Source organism: Typopeltis vanoorti, chromosome 1 (assembly GCF_054136105.1).
Source record: "Typopeltis vanoorti isolate ZY-2024b chromosome 1, IOZ_Tvanoo_1.0, whole genome shotgun sequence".
Lineage (NCBI taxonomy): Eukaryota > Metazoa > Arthropoda > Arachnida > Uropygi > Thelyphonidae > Typopeltis > Typopeltis vanoorti.
In genome coordinates, this window is record NC_143549.1 from 16,841,484 (window position 1) to 16,866,162 (window position 24,679).

General features: G+C 36.0%; 1 protein-coding gene across 1 annotated transcript in view; it reads right to left on the reverse strand.

Moving 5' to 3' along the window:
* Ns1 (Nucleostemin 1) overlaps positions 1 to 24,679 on the reverse strand; it is a 231,282-nt gene that overhangs the window by 107,566 nt on the left and 99,037 nt on the right. Inside the window, exons 8-9 of the mRNA XM_090396775.1 lie at positions 8,241 to 8,385; positions 1,185 to 1,272 (exon numbers count right to left, since the gene is read on the reverse strand). Coding sequence (XP_090252901.1) covers positions 1,185 to 1,272; positions 8,241 to 8,385 — 233 coding nt within the window. The remainder of the gene's footprint in view (positions 1 to 1,184; positions 1,273 to 8,240; positions 8,386 to 24,679) is intronic.

A 24,679-nucleotide genomic window follows, 5' to 3' on the forward strand; every position in this document is an offset into this window, starting at 1 on the left:
GCAGCAGTTGGCCAAAGGTTGTAGAATTCAACTGCTATGGGAAGGGCACTAGCCAGAGGCTTACTCACAGCAACAGACAAAGATCAATACCTTAAATAACACCATGTGAATTTCTTCCACCAGTATGGCTATCACATGTCAGATTAATGCTCAAGCAAATGAAGTAAAGCTTCAGTACTTTCTTTAAATAGCTTTTCATATCTGTTTGTAGATCTGTGTAAAAGCTTTGTGTTTTCCCACTGGATCCTATTGCTTTTCATTTCCATGCTGAGCCAACCAGATTTGTGTGGTTTGATGAGCTGGATGTAGTCTTCATGTTCAGAAATATAAACATATTTCTTGTATGTCTGTAGTATGACAGACTGCATGAACATTGAACTCAGTATACTTCATTGTTGAGAGTTTGTCTTTTGGAGAAGGTAACAGATTATTAATTTGATTAATGGGTTTGAAGGCAGCAACAATGAGTTTTTTTTTTTTTATTATTTATATATTTTATATGACCTGGTTGATATGTCTCTCATTCAAGAAGTTCATCCTTGTATTTAGTATTGAATGTTATAGCTACTCCTTCCTGTCCTTCATGATTATTTCAGAATACAACATCTTGTATTGGTTATTTGGAAGAATCTCACCTGTTCTCTTCGTTTCAGTAAGACCAGTTATGTTAATGTGGTATACTTCTCTAGTTTTCCTACAGATCCACTTCTTTTTCATCGATGTCTCATGTTGATGGTGCCAATCTTGAATTCTGCTGATGGTGATTTGGAGTTTGTGTCAGTAGCTGATTTTTCACTGTTCAGCCTCATGAAATCTGAGGGCACCTTGTTTACTTTGGCAACACCCCAACCAGCATGAAATTCCACCATGTTGTACCATCATTTGTATTTTGGTGTAAGCAAATAACAACACACTATGCTTAGCTAAGTCCCAAAATTGTCAAATAATCTTTGTCCATCTGGCATCCAGGTAGATACCTACTAATGAGTGCAACATAAGAGCATGAGGAATGGACATTAGATTAGCAGCCCTAGTCTGTTTGACACATTACTTAAAAGGGTATGCAGAGGTCTCTTTCCATTTATCTAGCTTTGCCTGTTAAGTGATCCCAACTTGATTAGCTTGTTTAGTCTTAAAAATAAGGACATACATGTATAATAATGAGTGTAAAAATTAAAACTTACTTAGTGATTCCTGGCGTGGAACCAATATTACATGCTTTTTTCCTCTTTAGACTGTTGATAATACTGCTTTTTCCAACATTAGGTAGGCCTAAAAACAATAAAAACTCTAAGCAAAAAAAAAAGAAGTAAAAATTCCATACTAATTTACAATAATTACCACATATGCCTTCTATGTACTTACATAAATAATTTTGTTAAATAAGTACCAAATGTGGATAAAAAGTATTTTGGTACAAAGTTGCTTTGTATCAAAATACATTTTCATGCTTACTCTGGGAAATGTTCCGGGTTTTAAGGTTTCCAACATGATCTTTTAATCATTAACTTTTTTTTTTTTTTTTTTTTAAATTTGACCCACAAATGAAAGGTTGCAAGGCCTATAACACATCAATACAAAATGTGGATAAGAAGAAAGAAGAAATTTGTCATGTTTTTTTAATAGTTGAAGCCTGTAGTCTTTACTGAGGAAAGCGTGAGGGAGACTGTTCTAGAGAAAGAGGTAGATGGAATGCAACAAGAGAAGTATTCAATAAGTTTGAAAATAGACAGTAAATGGATGATGACCAGCAGCTGCTCTTGTTGTTACTGATACAGTTTTTAAAGAAAGTGCAGGAAAGATAATGGCCAGTGCGCTGATCATGAAAGTACCTAGAAGAGGCATAAGGAATAAACTGCACATCATTAAGAGAGGGAGTAGAGCAATTCTGTAAGCAATAAGTCATTGATTAATCTTCTCTTTTCTGAATAGCATCAAGAATTGCTAGTACAGTTTTAGACCATCATCATTCTTTCGCAGATTTAGGCCCAGTAGCCTGTTCTGGTCTCATTACATCTTTTCCTTGGTCATCCCTGACCTCCAAATGGGTGGTATTGGAGTATTTTTTAGTCTTGAATTGTCCATTCTTTTGATATGTTCAATCCACTTCTTTCAGTATTCATATACTTTAAATAAGGTATTCAAAGTATATCAATACTATATACTTTGAATAGTATATTCAAAGGTATTGGCATTTGCACAGGTGAAAAGTAGTGCCTTGTATGGGAAAGTAGATCAAGTTTTTTTGGTGGCTGCTGAAGCTATGGATCAGCTGTATTTGTGCCAGGAAAGGCTGGAAGAGCAGGTCAGTCCAAAAAGAGAAATCTGATCATGTTCTGATATCCAAGTGTTACTGAATTTCTCTCTTGTGAGAAATTATAGAAGACTGTTTTGTAGGAGCACTGATGTTCACGAATGAAGTTTGCCCTACTGAATAGTGAGATCAGAGTTTAAAGCATTAGTTATGGAGGATCTTGAGGATTCTAATGAGTGAGCACTACAAGTTTTGTCAAATGAGAGAGAAAGAAAGAAGAGCAGTTATTGTCATCAGCATAGCCAATTGAATAGAATCTGAGATCAGCAAGAGCAGGTCATTATGCACAAGAAGGAGAAAGTGGTGAGAGCACAGTCCTGGGTACTCCTGTATTGGCAAAAAAATCTGAGGAAAGAAAAACATCTACCATGATATATAGTGAGTGACATCAAAGAGGAAGCTTGTAAAAGGTTGAAAGCAGGCTATAGGATGCTAGTTTGTTGAGCAGAAATTGACCATAGCTATACCATGGATGTATGTTCCTAGATTTCTACCTAGCTTCCAATGAGAACAGATCTGAAATAGGATCTGAAAAGGTAAGATGCTAGTAGCAGAAATGTTTTTCACAAAGCTTCAACTGACTTTATTTACTTAGAAACTAAACATCTTTGGAGGAAAAAAGATGTAGTAAATGCCAAACTGTAACATTTTCAGTTTCAAAAAATTTACTTTTATAAAATAAGATGTAAGAAATTGAGATTTATAGAAAACAGATTCACAAAAAGTTATTCAAAGCTGTCCATGTTAATTATTTTTTTCTTTTTCCTCTCCAACTAATGTTATTATCATCATCATCAAACATTTGCAAATAAGTCTGGCTGTCTTCAAGAACTGATCTGTTGCTGACATGGGTGGAACAGACTGGATTACATCACCCACACTGAGCCTCTGTAGCTCAGTCAGTTTCGATGATGCCCTTATTCAGCTGAAGGTGAGTTATATGGTCTAGTACAGAGATGGAAGAGGTTTACCTAAAAAAAAAAAAACTCAGGCTTTTCATTCCATAAAACAGGCAAACTAGCCAGAAGAACACATGCAATTCATGAACATAATACACTAGCCTCAGATTATTAGTTGCTTCAGCTGTAAATCTAAAACAACCAACCAATAACCCACACCAGATATTAAACCTTATCTTAAATTTACTCACAATTACCAAAAGGTAAGCCTTTCTTGATTGCATTCATTCTCAACTTCCAAGAATGCATTCTCATCCTCTCCTTGTCTTCTGCAAAATGAAAACTCCATTAACTGACATTCCATTATCTTTCAGATGTTTGCATGTCTCTCGTAGCAATCCTTTTGCTCCTGTTTGCAGTCCATACATTCTCAATCTCTTCAAAAGTTATGTTCTGCAATTCTGATATCATCTACAACACTCTGCTTTGCATCCTTTATACTGTAACTACATCACTTCGATGTAGTTACAGTATAACTACATCACTTCGATGTAGTTACAGATGCCAACACAGAAAGCTGTATCAAGCCTTATATAGAGGCAAAACGCTTGCCTTATCCTTATACATCAACGAGTGTTGGGTAAGTTATTCAAACACACAACCTTTTAAGAATAAAATACAAAAACTGATTAAACTCATGTGGGAAATGATATTTTAAAATTTTTTCCCATTGTTTTGCAGGCCAAAAAATTTGTCAGTACAAAAAATGGAACAGCAATTAAACAATAACAGAATATTCTAAAAACCTTCCTTAGTGGCTAGTGCAACATAACAAATACAGTCAATATTTTCCTAACTGAAAAAAAAAAAAAAATTATTATATAAAATTAAAGTTTAATCATCATCATCAATTTCCTGATATATATACCCCAAGGGGGTAGTCAGGCTACTATGACAACACTTACCTGATTTAATTTACATTATTATTAATCTTCTATCCACAATTTTCCTCCAAATTAATCTATTACTTATAAGCACTCTGATATTGTCACATATAACATTTCATTCTTCCAAGGCAGTTTTGACCGAATCAATCCATCCAGACCTTGTTCTTCCTCTGAGTCTCTTTCCTGCCATCTTGGCACCAAACACCTGATCTGCTAACTTTTCCTCACCCATTCTATTTAAGTGGTCATACCCCCATGAGATTAGCTCTGCTGACACATTCTTGAATGCTAATAATGTCAAGTTCCTTTCTAATAACTTCATTTTTAATATGATTCTGCCATTGATGCCATCAGTTCATTCCCCTAATTTTTCTCAGAACCCTCATATCTGTGGTCCCTAGTTTTTGATCAAGTGCTTTATTTCTAACCCAACTCTCAGATCCATAACTTAAAATTGTTTTGAACACTGTCTTGTATACTGCTAGTTTGGTGTTTTGGCTAATTTCTCTCATATTCCATATAAATTTATTCAGCTGGCTACAAACCATACCAGCTGTGCTTATTCCATTGCCTATTTCCATATTTAACCTGCCATCTTCACTAAAAATTTGTGCCTAAATAGCTGAAATATTTTACTTCTATAGGATCTCCATTCAGAATGAAGCTGAAGTTTTCTATATTCCTGCCTGTTTTCATAGTTTTTGTCTTTTTATTGTTGATTTTCATGCCAAATTTGTTACAGCTGTTACTCAATTTAGTTAGGGAATCCTGAAGACTTGCACTAGATGTGTTTTGGAGTACACTTGTTCTTCCTCTGAGTCTCTTTCCTGCCATCTTGGCACCAAACACCTGATCTGCTAACTTTTCCTCACCCATTCTATTTAAGTGGTCATACCCCCATGAGATTAGCTCTGCTGACACATTCTTGAATGCTAATAATGTCAAGTTCCTTTCTAATAACTTCATTTTTAATATGATTCTGCCATTGATGCCATCAGTTCATTCCCCTAATTTTTCTCAGAACCCTCATATCTGTGGTCCCTAGTTTTTGATCAAGTGCTTTATTTCTAACCCAACTCTCAGATCCATAACTTAAAATTGTTTTGAACACTGTCTTGTATACTGCTAGTTTGGTGTTTTGGCTAATTTCTCTCATATTCCATATAAATTTATTCAGCTGGCTACAAACCATACCAGCTGTGCTTATTCCATTGCCTATTTCCATATTTAACCTGCCATCTTCACTAAAAATTTGTGCCTAAATAGCTGAAATATTTTACTTCTATAGGATCTCCATTCAGAATGAAGCTGAAGTTTTCTATATTCCTGCCTGTTTTCATAGTTTTTGTCTTTTTATTGTTGATTTTCATGCCAAATTTGTTACAGCTGTTACTCAATTTAGTTAGGGAATCCTGAAGACTTGCACTAGATGTGTTTTGGAGTACAACACATCTGCATAAAGCAAAGAACTAAGTTTGAACATCTCCAATTCTAATATCAGGCCTAATGACTCTTTCTTTCATTATGGAAAGAAAGGGGCATTAGGTCACTTTCCATATAGATGAAGAATAAGAGTGGAGGAAATTTGCATCCTTGTCTTACCCCTGATTTTATGTTCCATATTTATCCAACCATCTTCCTGTATTTCCTTCAATTCTAGCTGATGATTGACAACTTAAACATAGATTATGGATTGTTCTGTATAATGTTCCACTCACCCTATATAATTGTAGTGTTTAGAAAAGCTTATTTCCGGGCACCTTATCATATATGCCTTTTCCAGATCTACAAAACTTAAGTACAGATCATTGTCATATTCTCACAATTTCTCAACTATATGTTTTAAAGTGAAAATCTGATCGTGACAACCTCTATTTGTCCTGAACCCTGCTTGTTCTTCTCCAAGTTTCTCTTCCTCACTCTTTCTCAACCTCTTTTCAAGTATGCTTGCATAAATCTTACCTGGAACACTCAGTACAGAAATTCCTCTGTAATTCTCAAATTCAGTTTTAATCCCTTTTTTTTATAGATGGGTACTATGAGAGCTCTACTCCAATCATTGGGAATTCAACCTTCTGTCCAGGTCTTCTGAATTAAGCAGGGTAGCTACTGCAAAACTTTTATACCGCCATACTTTAGCATTTCTGGTCGAATATCACAACTCCAGCTGTTCCACAGATCAACTTTTTGACAGCTTTTTCTATCTCAAGTATTGATATGCAATCCACTTTATATTTCTCTTGAAAATTTCCTAGTAAGGTTCAGTCACTGCTTGATTCATTTAACAGCCTTTCAAAGTGATTACTCCAGACACCTAGGATATCCTTATCTTCAGTTCTCATGTCACCTTTATCATCTTTGATTCCTTTTAGGGCACTCTTTCCTCCATTTCTAAACTTCTCAATAGCCTCCAGAACATTTTGCCACCATCCTGATATTTATTTTCCATACTCTTACCAAAGTCTTCCCATGCCTTTTGTTCAGCTATTTTTATGCACCACTTAGCCCTCTTACATTTTTCTCTGTATTCTTTTAGGGGTTGTGCCAATTTATTTGTTAGAAACTTTTGGTATGCTTTCTTCCTCTCCAGGACTGCTTCTTGTGTCCACCATGGTGTTCTTATTTTTCTTTCCTTGCAGATAACTTCACCACATACCTCTCCAGCTGAATCAATCAATGACTGATTCAGCTGGGGAGGCATCCATAATGGTTGTATAGTCTAGTCTACAATTTACTTGTAAAAGCTGCTCAACTTTAATTATTTTTAGAACTGCTTACATACTGTTCCTTTCAATATCCATGATGTAATATATAAGAAATGGTCACTTCCAATTTCAAATCCTCTGTACACTCATGTATCCTGATCCAGCTTTATGATATTACTATCGATGATGACATAGTCAATGAGGCATCTCTTATTTCTTGGGTCTTTCTCTCATTGCAAACTTGTGCACATTTTTTTTGTTGAAACATGGTGTTAGTAATGACTAGTTCGCATCCTGAGCAGAAGTCTAGCAAATACCTACCATTATTACTTTTTTTTCTCTTTTCTCCAAATTTTCCCAAAATATTCCTATATGCCTGGTGAGATTCATTTCCTACTCTGCTGTTCAGGTCTCCAACAAGTACCACTTTTTCCATTTTCTTTATGTCAACTGCCTCTTCCAATGATTCAAAAAATTCCTCCACTTCTTCCTTAGAAGAACCTTCTCTGATACCATAAGCACAAATAAGTTTCTTTGTCAATTTTCCCATTTTGAAGTTTGCCCAAACTACTCTAATTGGAACTACCTTCCAATCAAAAAGTTTATCTTCATGTTTGGTGTTGAATGCAATCATTACTCCTTCTTTTGCTTGATCAGTATTGCCTGAATATAACATTCTATACTTATTATTTAGTAAGATTCCACCTGTTTTTGTCAGGAATGCCAGTTATGTCCATGTAATACTTTTCCATTTCTTCTGCAAGTTCAATTTACTTTCCATTAATACCACTTATACTGGGTTTCTTCTTCTAGATCTTGAGATAACTTGGATGTTTTGTGTATCTATTAATATAGATGGAGTGATTCACCTGTAGCCAATAGTACATATATCACGTTCGTTCAATGATTTGTTATTCTCTTTTTTCTTTTGTATTTTCCTATAATTGTGTTGACAATGGCTATGAAACTTAGCTAAAAATTTTATAAAGAAAGACATTTAATTTAACGTAATTGTTTCTGTTGCTAATATATTATAATGAATTTTATTATAGTTAATTTGCTATAATAAAATTAACTAATTCAGCTAATGCATTATTATACTTACATGAAACAAAAGGAAACTTTTCTGAACAAAACATTTCTGCTTAGTAATTAGAAACAAATCAATTAATAAATTGATTACCAAGTGTTCTGATTTTTAGTTACACTATGGTATTGAATGAAGATGAAGATGAAATATTTTCTAGAACTAAGGCTTCTACATGGCCAGCTTATATATATTAATTCATTATAATCAACCTAAATTACAACAATCACATGATCTATATGCATGAAATGATGTGTCATATCCAATATTTCATTTATTTTTGCTTACCAACTACTCCAACTGTAATAGATGTTCTTAAATCTCCACTGCGACAATAATTGCCCAACAGCTTCATCAGCATCTTCGCTCCGATGCATTGGCTTGTATGTAGCATTTTTTCTGTAATTTTAAAAGCTGAAAACTTGCTTTGACTCTGAAATTACATAAATAATGTATCATAATTAGAGTATGCAAAACTGTTTCAGATTTACAAGACAAAGCCATCTATCTGAAGTAAGTTATTAGGATAGCATACATTTTAGAATGAACATACTGGTATATATATATATATATTCCTGTCTCCTGCCATTGCATTTGGCCTGTACTACTATATGAGCCAAGCATGCAGAGAAAAACTTGCATACTTTAAAAGAGGAATTATATGATAACACATCAGAGACCTACCCATGTGTGAAAACAGAACAATGGACCATGTAAAATCAAATGTAAGCAACATATCATATCAGCTGATGGAAATGAGAGTATGCCACCTCACTCAAGAAATGCACGATGTTAACACCAAGGAGTCAAAGAGCAGCATGGCAATTTTGATTTGCTCAAGTTGAAAATAATTAATTCAAAGAGTAGCCAAGTAGCAGGAGTTCCTGAATCTTGTAGACCAAAACAGCTCTTGCACCAGAAAAAATGCATGCTCCAGTATGTATTTTTTTTTTTTAAACTAATATTATGAACATTCAATTCAAATGAACATCTATGGGCTCTGCAGAATGGAGCTCATAATGTTCATTGAGTATATGCAGATTAATCAGATCTGCATTCACTAAGAGGAAAATCCTTTATATACAAGAGGAGAAGAGTAAATGAGGCATGCTTAAGGGTCAAAGTTGTATAGCTGGGAAGAGACCTCCATGTAGCCTTTTAAGGAAAACAAACAGGGCTTCTGACCTAATGACCAATCCTCACTTTCTCATGGTGCATCCTGTTAAGTATCTACCTAGATAGTGAATGAATGGCTAGCAATTTGGGATTTAGCTGACCAAATTTATTCTTATTGGCTTAAACCATAGTGAATAATCCAACTTTCATCACCAGTGATAATTCTTTACAACACATCACAATCTTCATCAACTGCATGGATGAAATTTTGACAACATGCAACTCAGTGATCTCTCTGTTCATGTGTCAATGTGTGCGGTATAAACCTCGAACAAATCTCTTTCTAAGATTAATTTGGCCATTTCCTTACCGACACCAAGCTGTACAGTGAGTAGCCTAGTAGTTATTTGTCTATAATAAGCAACAATTTCCCTAGCTTTCACCACATTTTCATTTGTCTGTGCAGAAACTGGCCATCCACAGTGTGGCTCATCCTCCAGGAACTCTCATCCCTCTTTAATCATTGAAACCCAGCAGAACACCTGTGCACGGCTCAAAGAGTAATCGCTGTAAATTTTTTTACAGTCTTGGTACACTTCTGTAGCAGTTTTCCTAATTTACAGTAAAATTTTTTTCACAGTTCTTTGCTCCATGATGCAACTTCTGACATGCTCAACTTATACTTCAATGGGTGCAATATGAAAACTGCATCACCCAACAAAAGTTGCACCTGTGATTACAACACACTCTAGAGGTCAAAACTATAAATATGTTAATTATTCAAAGAGCTGTCCTGTAAAAAATCAATCTCATTACTTAATGGGCACAGTGTGTAAGTGAATTATGTAATTCATTTACTTAGAATCATTAAGTTATGCCTGCTGTGATGTTACCCAGCTAAGCAAGGTCCCCATCTATAATATCCCATACTTCCCCCCCAAGGCTAAATGTCAGGAATTTGATGATGATGATGAGAGTAAATGTAGAGTGGAACTCTAAAGTATAACAATACTGGCCGAGGTTTGAGGGAGTTTACATTAAATGAAACCTTTTCCTACTAATGTAGTAATTTTAAAATAATCACAATTACATTAAGTAGCCTTTTAATCATTTTGAGAAATGTATACATTTTTTGCAATGCTGCTTTCTTCTGAAATTAATACAAGTCTGGACAAATGATTTTCAATGTAGAGGTTCTCAAATAATTTTTTAATAATTTCAGCTTAGAGAAATTGGGCTTACTAGAAGCCTGTTTTTTTTTTTTTTTTTAATTTACTGTAATGCTAAAAGAATGTCTGAAGTGAAAGAATTACTGTTTACTATAATTCTTAAGATTTTCTGGTGAATCGTTTCGGAAATTATTAACTCAGACAAAGCAATTAATTCATCATACAATTCTATTTTTCTCAATATCAGCCTACATTTAGAACACAGTGCTAACAATTATGGCAGTGCTTTATGGAGGTCTTCTTTATTACACTGATGTTAACAACACTATGTTGCCAAAAGTGTCTGGATAGCAAATGTTTGTATTTTTTCCTGTCACTACAGCACTGCTGTCAATATGAGGTTGGGCCTTCCATTGTTGGTATTACAGCCATTACCCTTTGGGGTAGTCTCTCCACTAAGTTCTGGTAAATTGCTGCTGGAATTTGTTTCCATTCCTGCTGCAGTATGTCAAACATCTGACGAGTGTTAGTTAGGCAAGTACGTCTGGCACACTACCTTCACTCCAGCTCAACCCAAAGATGTTCAATAGGGTTGAAGTCAGGGCTTTGGGCTGGCCAGTTTAGTTCTTCCACCTCCATGTCTTCAAACCACAGAGTAAGGACCCTTGCTTTGTGAACAGGGACGTGGTGAACTGGTTATCATGTTCATACAGGAAGGGGCCTATTCCAAACTGTTGCCACAGTGTGGAAAGAACAAATTGTCCAAAATGTCATGGTGGACATCAGCATTTAAAGATCTGAACACAGAAGCCCATTCCAAACCAGGAAAAACAGCCCCAGACCATTATGCTACCAAATTTCGCAGTCAATACAAGACATTCCTGTAAGAATTGTCATCAGGCATCCGCAAGACCAGACACACCCATTGGCTTGTGAGATCATGTAATACGTTTCATCATTCTATAGGACCCTCTTCCATTGCCACCATTTCAGACATAAGGAATTGGCAGGTGTAATCAAGGGCTTGCGAGCCACAGCATGACCATGAAATCCAAGAGCAAACACCTCCCAGTGAATAGTTGTGTAACTAGCATCCATTCCAGAGCTCATGTGGAAGTTGTTTGCGATGGGTGCTAAGGCTGACTGGCGATTTACTATGACAACATGCTTGAGAGTTTGCTGGTCCCAATTTGTCAGTTTCCTGGATCTACTAATTCGGTGGGTGGGATGGAGGGTCCATTATGTTTCTGCTTCACAATAACCTTGCTGAAAGTAGACAGGGGCATGTGCAATGTAGGAGAAATCTCTTGGAATGAACTTGTGGGATCCAACTATCATACCATTGTTCGAATGCACTCAGCTCTTTTCTCTTCTCCACATGCCTATACTTATACAGCTTTGCAGACATGTATCTTATGGGCAAGGTAGCAATGGGATGTCCAGACATTTTTGGCAACATAGTGCATTTCCAATAGTGTATATAAAATCTTTCTTCGGCAGAAGTTATGGCAACATTACAAAAGAGATACCAAATTTTAAATCTTTCTTTTATTTTTGAGAATAGGATTACTGTGATCCTCAAAAGCATTTTTATTTTAGGATGAAATCTTTTGCTCATACTGACAGCAGATTTAAATCATTCTGCAAGCTCTCCACATCACCTTGCTTAACTATTACTCTACTTAATTTTGCATCATCAGCAAACAAATGAATATTTCCTTTCAGGTTATTTCCTATATCATTGATGTACAAATTAAACAGTAGTAGTCTCAGCACTGAACCTTTGCAGCTCACCTCTAATCACCTGTTTTCGCTTGATTCTGCCCCTCCATAAACCACTTTTTATGTTCTGCAGCCACCCTCTTATCCACATAACCAGTATCATATCCATCCCCATTTCTTCTAATTTGAGTAAGAGAGTACCATTTGGTATTCTGTCAAATGCCTTTGCAAAATCCAGCAGAATAAAGATTCCTTTATCAAACTGTTAGTCTATTATAAAAAGTTAGTATATTACTGAGGCATGACTGACTCTTCACAAAGTCATGAATTGTGAATTGTTGAGGCAAAAATATCACTTCTAAATTGAGATCCTCAGTATTGTTATTGCTTCTTTTCTAATGCTGAATACAAACTGCATTTTTAAATATTCCTCTCTATGGATATGTTCTGCATAATTTTGTTGGCCAAAACTTAAACTGCTTCATTTTGTGACCCAATGCTGCAGATTCTGTCAAAATGAAAGATCGTATGACATGTCTGCTTATGTTCAATAGTGCATTACAAATCTCTCTTAATGAATATCAAAATGGTCTAATAGGAGTTATCCTGTGTTCCAATCTAGTGTGATTTAGAGTAAGTATGAGTTTATATTCAAGATGTTTCTTTAATAGTCTCCAACAAATGTAGATGCACTAAAAATGTTATAAACTACTTGCACAATAGTAAAATATGAAACATCTTTATTATTATTGTATGGGCACCACTATGAAGTCCAAAGACTCATTGCAGGAGACCCAAACTATCCATACAATATATCATACTTCTCCTTTAATCCATTAAATGACAAAGCTTTCACAACTGACTCTGGCAACCTATTTCACTCAACTCTCCAAGCAAAAAATCTAGTCCTCTAATCCCTATTAACCATACCTTTATTTAACTTCTGGGGATGACCTCCTGTTATGCTCCCCCCCTCTAGCAGAGGGCTGAAACATTTCCCATGAATCCATCCTAAAACCCTTCAAGTGACTTAAATGTTTCTATCACATTCCCTCTTTTCCTCCTATCAACCAACTTCTACAATCCACATACCCTCAAATCTATCCTCATAGGGAACATTACACAGACCACTTCTCCACTGCTTTCTCATCCTCAAGAAACCCACGAAACCAGACTTGAGCATAGTAATCCAGATGTGGACATACCAAGGCTTTATAAAGGGGAACAACTTCCTTATTACTACTTGTTAGCAATAAGGCAGCAATAAGTAATCTTCTGGGCTACCTTAGCAACATTTCTAAACTTTAACTCTCTATATACCACCACCCCTAAATCTCTAGCATCTATTTCCTGGAGTACAGTTCCACAAACGTGGTATACAGCTTGTAATCTATTGTATTTATCCCACAATGCATAACTTTACATTTCTTCACATTAAACTGACACCCATTACCTTTTGCTCATGCTGAAAGCAGATTTAAATCATTCTGCAAGCTCTCCACTTCATCTTGATTTTATTACTGTACTTAATTTTGCATCATTAGCAAACAAATGAATATTTCTTTTCAGGTTATTTCATATATCATTGATGTACAAATTAAACAGAGTCCCAGTACTGAACCTTTGCGGCTCACCACTAGTCACCTGTTTTCGACCCTCCACAAACCACTTTTTGATTTATGTTCTGCAGTCACCCTCTTATCCACATAAACCAGTATTATATCCATTCTCATTTGAGTAAGAGAGTTCCATGTAGTATTCTGTGAAATGCCTTTGCAAAATCCAGCAGAATAAAGATTCCTTTATCCAACTGAGCTGTTACTCTATTACAGGGTGTCCCAAAATTCACGCAAGAAGTAATTTTGATAGAAAACACAGGTTTTTAATTAAAAATTGTAATTTCTTATTGATTCATAAAGTATACAGTATAGGGTTATGCATGGAATAGCATATCGGGTAAATGGCCTCCACGGCTTTGCTGGAAATTTTCCATGACCGTTTTGCATAAATGTGGCTGAATTTTGTTGATACAGCGCTCAATTTCCTCCTTCAAGGCGTAGGCGGTCGTGGGCTTGTTGGCATAAACCTTAGACTTCAAAAAACCCCAAAGAAAAAAGTCCAATGCCGTTAAGTCACATGATCTGGGCGGCCAATTCTGATCAACAATACGGGAAATTACACGACCAGGAAATGACTCATGCAGTAATTGAATTGTTTCTCAGGCTGTATGGCATGTGGCACCGTCTTGTTGAAACCCCATGTCGTCCACATCCATATCTTGCAATTTAGGCACAAAAAACTGGATTATCCTGTCGCGATAGCGAGCACCATTAACTGTTATTGCCTTACCAGCCGCATTTTCGAAGAAGAATGGACCGATGATGCCTCCAGTCCAAAATCCGCACCACAGTGACACGTTGTGGATGCATTTGTTTCTCAACAATCACTCGTGGATTTTCTGAACCCCGAATGCGACAATTTTGTTGATTAACGAAGCCATCAAGATGAAAATGAGCCTCATCGCTGAAGATGATTTTGTTCGAAAAATAAGCATCTACTTGTTGTTGTTCCATAATCCATTCAACAAACTCTCTTCGCTGTGTGTGTGGTCATTTTTAATAACCCTGAACTGTCAGCTGTCACGCTGTCTTTTTTTTCTCGTTGGCAACACTTTACCGCACAAATGGCGCTAAATTTAAATCTTGCGTGAATTTTGGGACACCTTGTATAAAAAGTTAGTAAATTATGGGAGCATGACTGACCCTTCACAAAGGCATGTTTCTCCTCATACAGTATCATATTTTTATCCATTCATTCTTGAATTCGGTTTTTGACTAATTTTTCCAGTATTTGTTACCACCACGCCTGAGATACTAATTGGCCTATAATTTGTTACTGCAGCCTTAGAACCTCCCTTATGCAAGGAAATTATTTTGCCCTTTTTTCACTCCCTTGGAACTCTACCAGAGGTGACACTTAAATCAAAGAGACTAGTCAGAGGCATTGCCAGTTCCCTTGCAAAGTCTCACAAAACTCGAGCTGATATCCCATCTACTCCACAGCTATATTTACGTTAAGATTCTGCAATATCGTAAAAAACCTCCAATTCATTCACCTGACATATCTGACAGAGAGATGTGTTCCCACATCTCTCTGTCAGATATGCTACAGCAGTAACCTCAACTTGGATGATGTACCTTGCAAAGTGGTCACTCAATAACTGATGTAATTGATCAGCTTCTCTCACCTCGTCACCATCATCACTTATTAAGATTAATCTTCCATAGTCATTCTTCCTCTTACTTGTCATGTAATGAAAGAACTCTGGGATTTCCTTTGGCCTGCTCAGCAAGATTTGATTATGCCTTCCTTGCCTGATCCTTGTACTCTTAATAAGTTTACTGGTCACCTTTTTCCTTATATACCCTCTACCAAATTTTCTTCTTCTACAGCTCATACTTAATGATATTACACATCAATCTAACTCCTACCTGATTAACCCTCCTTTCCTTAGGTATACAATTTAATATTGTATACCTAAGGGAACCTGCCCATTGTTCCACATATACCGTTTCTTGACAGAATATTCCCCATGTTTTACAAACTCCCAAGTCAACACTGCATGGTCTCTTTTTGAAAATTAGAGGAAATGTGGCCTTGGTTATGGATAGCTCTTCTGGTCCAATACACTCACACCCCTAGTTCGCTCCATCACATGCTGCTTCAGGTCTCTCAGGAGATGTATAAATTCCATTTCCTTCCTGCCATGTGATACCTCTTCCTTCCAGTCTATATCTCCATAGTTGAAGTCTCTCATAATAATCACTCAACTTGTACTCATTTGCTGATGCATGTCTTCCAGATCATCAGTGGAATCCCCTGGCCAACAGACAACCAACTGCATATTTAGTCTTACTGGCCTTGATCTTTAGATGATTTGGCTACATGACTGACAACCATGGCCAAATGTGCATAGCAATGAACAAAAAAATCTCAATAATTTAAATTCAATATTCTTTGATGTGAACCTGAATATGGTCCTCACATGTTTGAGCTATCAACACTATCCCTGATTATAAACAATTTCAAAAGACATTTCATAGTGTGTTCAATCATTGTATAATTATATCTATGAGGACTTTCCTAGTAGTTTTCATTCAATAATAAAATTTTATTATGCACCCCATTAGAAATTCATAATTAATATTATCTCATTTTGGATATTTCATCATCAAATTTCTGATATGTATCCTGAAAGGGTGTATAGGATATTACAATAGGGCTATATGAAAAAGATCATTAACTTTCTATTGACATTATCCTCCAAATCAATCCATTATTGTCAAGACAATCTCACATTTCTATCTTCTAAGACGCATCTCACTGTATCAATTCATCTAGCCCTTGGTCTGCATCTGGATCTTTTTCCTCCTGTGATTTGTTTAAAAAATAAAAAATAAAATAAATAAATAACCTTTCCGCTCCCATCCTACTTAAGTACCCATACTATCCTGAGATAAACTCTGCTAAGACATTCCTGAATGGTAACAACATCAACTTCTTTCCTAATATTCTCATGTGATACTGCCATTGATGCCATCTATTCATTCCACTAATCTTTCTCAGACACACTCATATCTATGATGGCCAGTCTTTGATCAAATGTTTTATTTCTAACCCAGCTCTCAGATCCAGAAGTTAAAACTGGTTTGAACAATGTCTTGTATATAGCTGATTTAGTGTTTTGATTAATTTCTCTCTTATTCTATAATTAATTTAGTTGACTTCTTACTGGGGGGTGCTTAAGGGTCAAAGCTGTATAACTGAGAGGAGACCTCCACATAGCCTTTAAAGGAATGCAGAGAACCGACCAGGCCTTCTGACCTATTGTCCAATCCTCACCTTCTCGTGGTGCACCCTGTTGGGTATCTACTTGGATACTAAACGAACAAGGATGGGCTGGCAATTTGGGATTTAGCCGACCAAATTGTATTCTTATTGGTTAACCCAAAATAAAAAATGATGGTACAACATGACAAAATTTCATGCCGGTTGGGGCGTCGCACGGGTAAACAAGGCCCCGTTGTTTTCGCCAGGGAACCAGGGCAAACAGCGAAAAGTCAGTTACTGGAACAAATCTGAAAACAAACCCCAACTCAACATCACCAGAGTTAAAGATCGGTACTATCAACGTAAGAATGGCAAAGAAATGGAGCTAGCTGAGGAGTTAGATAAGTACCAGATCGACATATTAGGGATGACTGAAACAAAAAAGACCAAAACTGGTGAGATTTTTCTGAGCAATAAATACAAAATGTTATATTCAGGCAATGACATTCAAAGAAAAGAAGGAGTAGCATTCAACACAAAATACGAGGCTAATCTTCTGGAATGGCAGTCAGTCTCAAGTAGAGTAATGTGGGCAAATATGAGAATGGGGAACTGGACAATGAGACTTATTTGTGCCTATGGTCCCACAGAAGGTTCTACTAAGGTAGAAGTGGAGGAATTTTTGGAGGCTTTAGAAAAAGCAACTGACACAATGAAAAATGAAAAGTTGGTCCTTGTTGGGGATCTAAATAGCAGAGTAGGAAATGATTGTGAGACATACAAAAATATTTCGGAAAATTTGGAGAAAAGAGCAAAGCTAATAATAATGGGAAATATCTGTTGGATTTCTGCTCAGGACAGGAACTGGTTATTACTAACACCATGTTCCAACATAAAAATGTGCACAAATTCACATGGAGAGAAGAGGCTAGGAATAAGAAAAGTCTCATTGACTCTGTTATTGTTGATAGTGATGTTTTCTCCCTGGTGCAGGACACCAGAGTGTACAGAGGATATGAAATTGGAAGTGATCACTATTTAGTCTTAAGCAGGATAAAATTGAATTTCATATTGAAAAGAATAACATGTAAGAAAGTTTTAAAGCGAATAAAAGTTGAGCAGCTCTCAGATGTGAAATGTACACTAAAATACAGAAAGATTATTGAAGAAAAAATGAAAGAGTTTGAGAACAGGAATCAAACTTTGGAGATTCAGTGGCAAACTCTGAAGAAAACATTGTTTGATTCTGCCAGAGAGGCATGTGGTGAGGTTGTCTGTAAGGATAAAAAAATCAGAACTTCCTGGTGGACACAGGAAGTTAAAGAGGAAGTGAAGGAAAAGAAGAAAGCATACCAAAAGTTCCTGTCAAATAAGTCAGCTTGTGCTCTTAGAGAATATAGAGACAAATGCAAGAATGCTAACACACTATGTAAAACTAGCTAAACAAAAGTCATGGGAGGACTTTGGCAAGAATATAGAAAATAAATATCAAGAAGGTGGCAAAATATTCTGGAGGTTGTTGAAGAAGCTTAGGAATGGAGGAAAGAGTGCTGTAAAAGGAGTTAGAGATGACAAAGGTGACATGAAAACGGGAGAAAAAGATATCCTTGAAGTATGGAGTAATTACTTTGAAAAACTGCTAAATCAAACAAGCAGTGATGATAGCACAGTGGTAAAAAACACTGACCAGGTATGCAGGCAGGAATATATATCCATACTTGAAGTAGAAAAAGCCATCAAAGGCTTGAAATGTGGAAAGGCAGCAGGAGTAGATGATATTCGACCAGAAATGCTGAAGTATGGTGGTATAAGAGTCTTACAGTGGCTGCACTGCATAGTTCAGAAAGCCTGGACAGAGGGACGAATTCCCAATGATTGGAGTAGAGCTCTCATAGTACCAATATATAAAAAGGGAAATAAAACTGAATGTGAGAATTACAGAGGTATTTCCCTACTGAGTGTTCCTGGCAAGATCTATGCAAGTATACTTGAGAAATGGTTGAGAAGAATTGTGGAATAAAAGCTTGGTGAAGAACAAGCTGGATTCAGGCCAAATAGAGGCTGTCAGGATCAGATCTTCACTTTACAACAAATAGTCGAGAAAGCATGGGAATATAACAAACATCTGTATTTAAGTTTTGTTGATTTGGAAAAGGCATATGACAAGATGCCAAGAGAGAAGCTATTCAATACACTGCAGTTATATGGTGTCAAAGGGCCAATGTATCAAGTAATACTTAGTCTTTATTTGAGTTGTAAGTCAGCAGTTAGAATTGAAGGAAGTACGGGAAGATGGTTTAATGTTAAATCTGGTGTGAGACAAGGATGTACATTATCCCCTCTGTTATTCATTAACTATATGGATCACATTATGAAGGAAAGTGGTATTAAACATGATATCAAAATTGGAGATGTTAATGTCAGCTCTTTGCTTTATGTGGATGATGTTATACTTCTAAATAAATCCGCTACAAGTCTGCAAGATTCTCTGACAAAATTGAATAGCTGTTGTAATAGATATGGTATGAAGGTCAGCAATAAAAAGACAAAGACAATGAAAATAGGCAGAATCATTGAAAATGTCAACTGTGTTGTGAATGGAGAACCTGTGGAACAAGTAAAACATTTCAGCTATTTAGGCACGATTTTTACTGAAGATGGTAAATTAAATATAGAAATAGACAACAGAATCAGCAAAGCTGGTATGGTGGGAAGTCAATTGAATAAATTCATATGGAATAAGAGAGAAATTAGTTGGAACACTAAATTAGCTGTATACAAGACAGTGTTCAAACCAGTTTTAACTTATGGATCTGAGAACTGAGTCAGAAGTAGAACCCTTGACCAAAGACTGGAGGCCACAAATATGAGAGTCCTGAGAAAGATTATAGGTGTGAACAGATGGCATCAATGGAAATATCATATTAAAAATGAGGATATTAGGAAAGAACTTGATATTGTCAGCATCCAGGAATGCGTTAGCAGAGCTAATCTCAGGTGGTATGGTCACTTAAACAGAATGGGCAAGGAAAGATTAGCAAATCAAGTGTTCTCTGCCAGGCTGGCAGGAAAACGACCCAGAGGAAGACCAAGATTATAGGTGGATTGATGCAGTACAAAGTGCCTTAGACGATAGAAATATAAGATCTGATAATGTTGGAGTCTTGACCAGTAACAGACTGATTTGGAGGAAAATTGTAGATAGGAAGTTAGTAATGATGTAATTTTTGTCATGTAGTATTATCATATCCTGTACACCCCTTGAGGGTACATGGCAGGAATTTGATGATGATGATGACTTCTTACTGTACCAGCTTTGAATTGTCCATATTTAATTTGTCATCTCTGTTAAAAATTGTGACTATATATCTGAAATGTTTTCTGTGTTCTATGTATTTTTTTACTCATAAAATTAGAGTGAATCTCTCCATCTTTCACTTTTTATGCATGCTCAGCCATAAAATCATCACACTATGAATTAACTCAGCCACTTTTGAAAAATTTGCATTGTTATCACCATATAAAATGTTGAGGAATAAAAGGAATGCCAGGTACCATTCAACAAGGAAATTAATAATTCTACTAAATGTTCCAATGTAGAAATTCTGAATTTAATAGATGATGATGAACTACATGAATTCATGTACTGAAATGTCAGGTATTCTGAATGTAAGTTGTTCAGGAGTATAAGTAATTTTTTTAAAAATTAATTTTGTTGTCATTTAGAAGCTTTTAAATTATATAAATTTCATCAGTCATTATAAGATGTCATTGCCAAAAGAATGTCTGATTATTACAGACAGCTTGCAACAAAAAATGACATCTTGCCTGTGAATACACTAACTATGATGTATCAATCTGTTCTCACTTTTTAATTTTATCAGAGATGACAGAAATCCACAACTCATTTCATTACATAGATATTCACACATAGGACCTAGTTTTAAAGGGCTTTTTAACAATAATTATTCACATTGCACCAATAATTATTATCGGTCATGTAGCTGTATCCAGTTCTATGTCATATCTCTAAGTATAACTTTCCAATAACTGTTTGATATTAATATGTTTTCATTTCTGGACTGTTCTTCTTAAGAAGGAAATTTTTGAATGGGTTGTGATCAGTTGTCTTTAGCAGTCAGTGAAGATAATCTCTGCTTAATAATGATCACTTGATGAATAATCATTTTCGCTGCATTACTTTCAGTTTTCTCCTTGATTACCAACTTTAAATTTATATATATATATATCAGTAAAATAAACCAAATTAACAATAAATATCAGTATAAATTTCACTAAAACTAAAATAATGACAATAGGGAAAGAAAAGAAAATAGTTAACATTGATAATAAATATATTGAACAAGTAATTCAATTTAACTATTTGGGATCACTCATCACTGAAGATCTAAATTACATGAAACAATAAATCATATAATTGGTTGGTCTAGGTTGGTCTGTAATAGTAAAGCTAAATAAAATTTGGAATAATAATAAAATAAGTAAATAGCTGAAAGTAAAAATATACAACTTAATGGTATTGCCTGTGATCCTCTATGGATCTGAAAGTTGGATAACAGAGAAAAAAGAAGAAATAAAATTACAAGTGTTTGAATCCATAGGATATAGGTTGTCCAATGCTTACAAAAAATAAACCAAACTAAATGGATCACTAACATCAAGAAAGTTGATAAGATCAACAGCCTTCAAGATCTTTAAAGAAAGATTTTATTAAGAGAAGAAGATGGACTCATGGAGTACTCAACCTGTCTTGATGCAAGAAAATCAATCAATATGTAGATATGGTCCACTCACGAAAGGCCACAAGACCCATAGCACACTAGTGCCATGTGTGGGCAAGAGAAATAGAAGGAGTCTGTTCACGTTTTGCTTGAACAGCTAAAGGTTGTAATCTTCGGGGAAGACTGAGTGGGAAACTGTTCCAAAGGACAGAAGTAGATGGAATAAAAAAGGAGACAGTGAAATTGGTTCAGTGAGTTTTAAGATGGACTGTAAAAGTATTGGTTAGCAGTGGCTCTTGTTCTAATGATTTTGGAGCAGAGTGGAGGAATAATAATTGCCAATTCAGCAGAGCACTGTTCATGAAAGTATCTATAGAAGAAAGTGAACATCTATGAGAGAGGGATCATTAATTAGTTAGACTGTCCTCTTCTGGATAGAATTAAGCAACCTTAGAGATTATTTTGGTGCACCAACCCAAATATGGCAGTAATATTCCATGGCTGGGCGAATTTTGGGTTGTGTATAGAGTTAGTAACTGTGAAGTAGTGTCTTGTATGAAAAAGTATACTAAGTTTTATTGATGGCTGCAAAAAGCTATAGGTGAAGCTATGGTTGTGCCAGGAAAGATGGGAGGTGCAAGTCAGTCCAAGAAGAGAAATCTGATCGTGTTTAGATATCTTGGTATTATTGAAGGTAAGTGGGAGGGATGTGAGCTCTTTCTTGCAAGAGATCAGACAGAACTGAGTTTCAGTGGCACTGAAGTTTACAAGGTTGTCCTTGTCCCAGTGGGATATAGCTAGGAGATCTGAGTTCAGGTCCCTGGTTGTGGCAGATCTTGAGGATTCTAATACTTGAGCACTAACAGGTTTGTCAAATGAAAAGGAGGAATGGAGTGTACTGTCATCAGCAAAGATACGATTGGAAGTCTGTAAAAGCAGGTTGTTTATATGCAAGAGGAAGAGCATGGGTGAAAGAACAGAACCTTAGGGTACTCCTGCATTGGTGGGGAAATCTGAGGAGAGTAAGTTGTCCACCATGACACCATCACATAGTAAGCAACCAGTGAGAACATTGGCAATCCAGTTGCAGAGTAGGGAAGGCAGATCATAGGATGGCAGTTTGGTGAGTAGACCCCCTGTGCCAAACTTGATCAAATGCCTTTGAAATGTCAAGGACATCCATGTGAGTTTCTCCATGGCTGTAGTCCATATGGTGGGTGGTGAAAACAAGATCAGCTTGAGGGAGTGCAAAAATGGAAGTTGTGTCAAAAATAGGAAAATTAAGTACTTAACATTAACGATGCAAATGTCATCGAGATAAAACATTTACAACTTTCCTGTAAAACTGCATTCAGCAATTTCACAGGTTTGAATTTGAATGGGTTGGTAACGACATTATGAAAGTGTAACTTGAAATGTCTGTACACAAATGCAAGAAGTGTCAGAAATAAAAGAAGTTTTGGTAATTCATCAGCTCGACTTGGCCAAAAATGATTAGCAGAGCTGTTAACAGAAAATGATATAGTTACAGAATAGAATACTGTATTTGAAGAGGATATGGGTAACATGATAGAAGTAGGAGTATTACTAATGATAGCTGAAGAACTTCAACTAGCAAAAATAGAAGTTAGGGAGGATTTCAGATCTGAGAGAAGTGGTGTAAGATAGAGGCAGATAGGACAAAATACATTGTTGGTTACTGCTATAGACCTGGGGGGGTCAGAGGAAGATGCAGATGTCATGCATCGGGAGATTAGCACTAAGAATGCTTACTGAGCAATCATTGGGGATTTCGATATTGAAATATATCCTGGAAAGAAGAAAGGATATGGGCAAAACGGGAATAGAATTTTTATGATTACTAAGGGATAATTTACCAAACACAATGTAATGGAGAGGAATATGGGTTTGAGAGCATTGGATCTGATAACAGCATCAGAAAATCCATCCATACCTACAGTAGTAACTCTACCTCAGATCGAAGAAAGTAACATGAAGTCTTGTTCTGGGAGGTTGCTCAACATGTGGAATTCTCAGTCAAGAAAGTATTTATATTGAACTGCAAAATTGTTTATGACAAATGTATGTGGCAGCTTGGATTAGCATCAAATACACTGAAAAAATATCTGCAGTGCACAGGAAATGGTTTGGTAATCTTTAAGAGAGGCAGTATACCTAGGATGGACAGCATACCAAAGATCCATATGATTAGGGGTTAAATGGATCAGTAGCAACATAAAGCAAAAACTGCCAAATAATAAAATATTGTGGAAGGAATATAAAAAAGGAAATCAGCATGCTCATGAACAACACAAAGCGGAAGCAAGAAGGGTGACTAGCATGATAAGAAAGACTAAATCAGATTATGAGAGAAAAGGCCAAGTGGGCCAAAGTAAATCCAAAAGAAGAAGAATGATTATGGAAGGATAAATTTACTCAGTTTACATGTTAGGAAAGTAACAGAAGTAGAAGAACCAGTTGAGCAACTAAGATATCGCTTTGCAAAGATATATATATACAGGAGATTTTGCAGTTGCTGATATGCCAGAGATTGATGTCAAAATTACATAGATGAACAAATCAGCATATTGAAAATATCTATGTGAATACAGCAGTGGAACAGAACAATATGTTGGCCAATGTGCTACGAGAATATACAAGAGAGGCAATGCCTTTGGCAAAGTGGAAAGTAGTTCCAAGACAAGTAGCAAATTACAGACCAATTAGTATGTCTGGATTGGTGATTTAACCACACTACAGGCCAAGATGTCAAGTTTATCGTGGATGTGACGTGCATATTAAAATTGTAATACCATTGACATTACATTGAAATATATGATGGAAACGAACATACGAGGATGGGTATTTGATCCATAATGGCTGGTAAGGTGATTAAAGAAAAAGTTGGTTGAAAGTAAAATTTAGGAATGGTGAATAGGAATATGACACCCTATGGGGGTGTGCAGTATGGCTTTGTATAAGATGGGTCTTGCCTTAGTAATGTATTCACATTTTATAATAAATAGACAAGCAGAATTATATAAAGGAAATGCTTACATGATACTGCTGGGCCTTTGCAAATGCACTTGACTGAATGTCATATAGAAAACTATTCTATAAGTTTGATCACATGGAAATGGACAGGGAA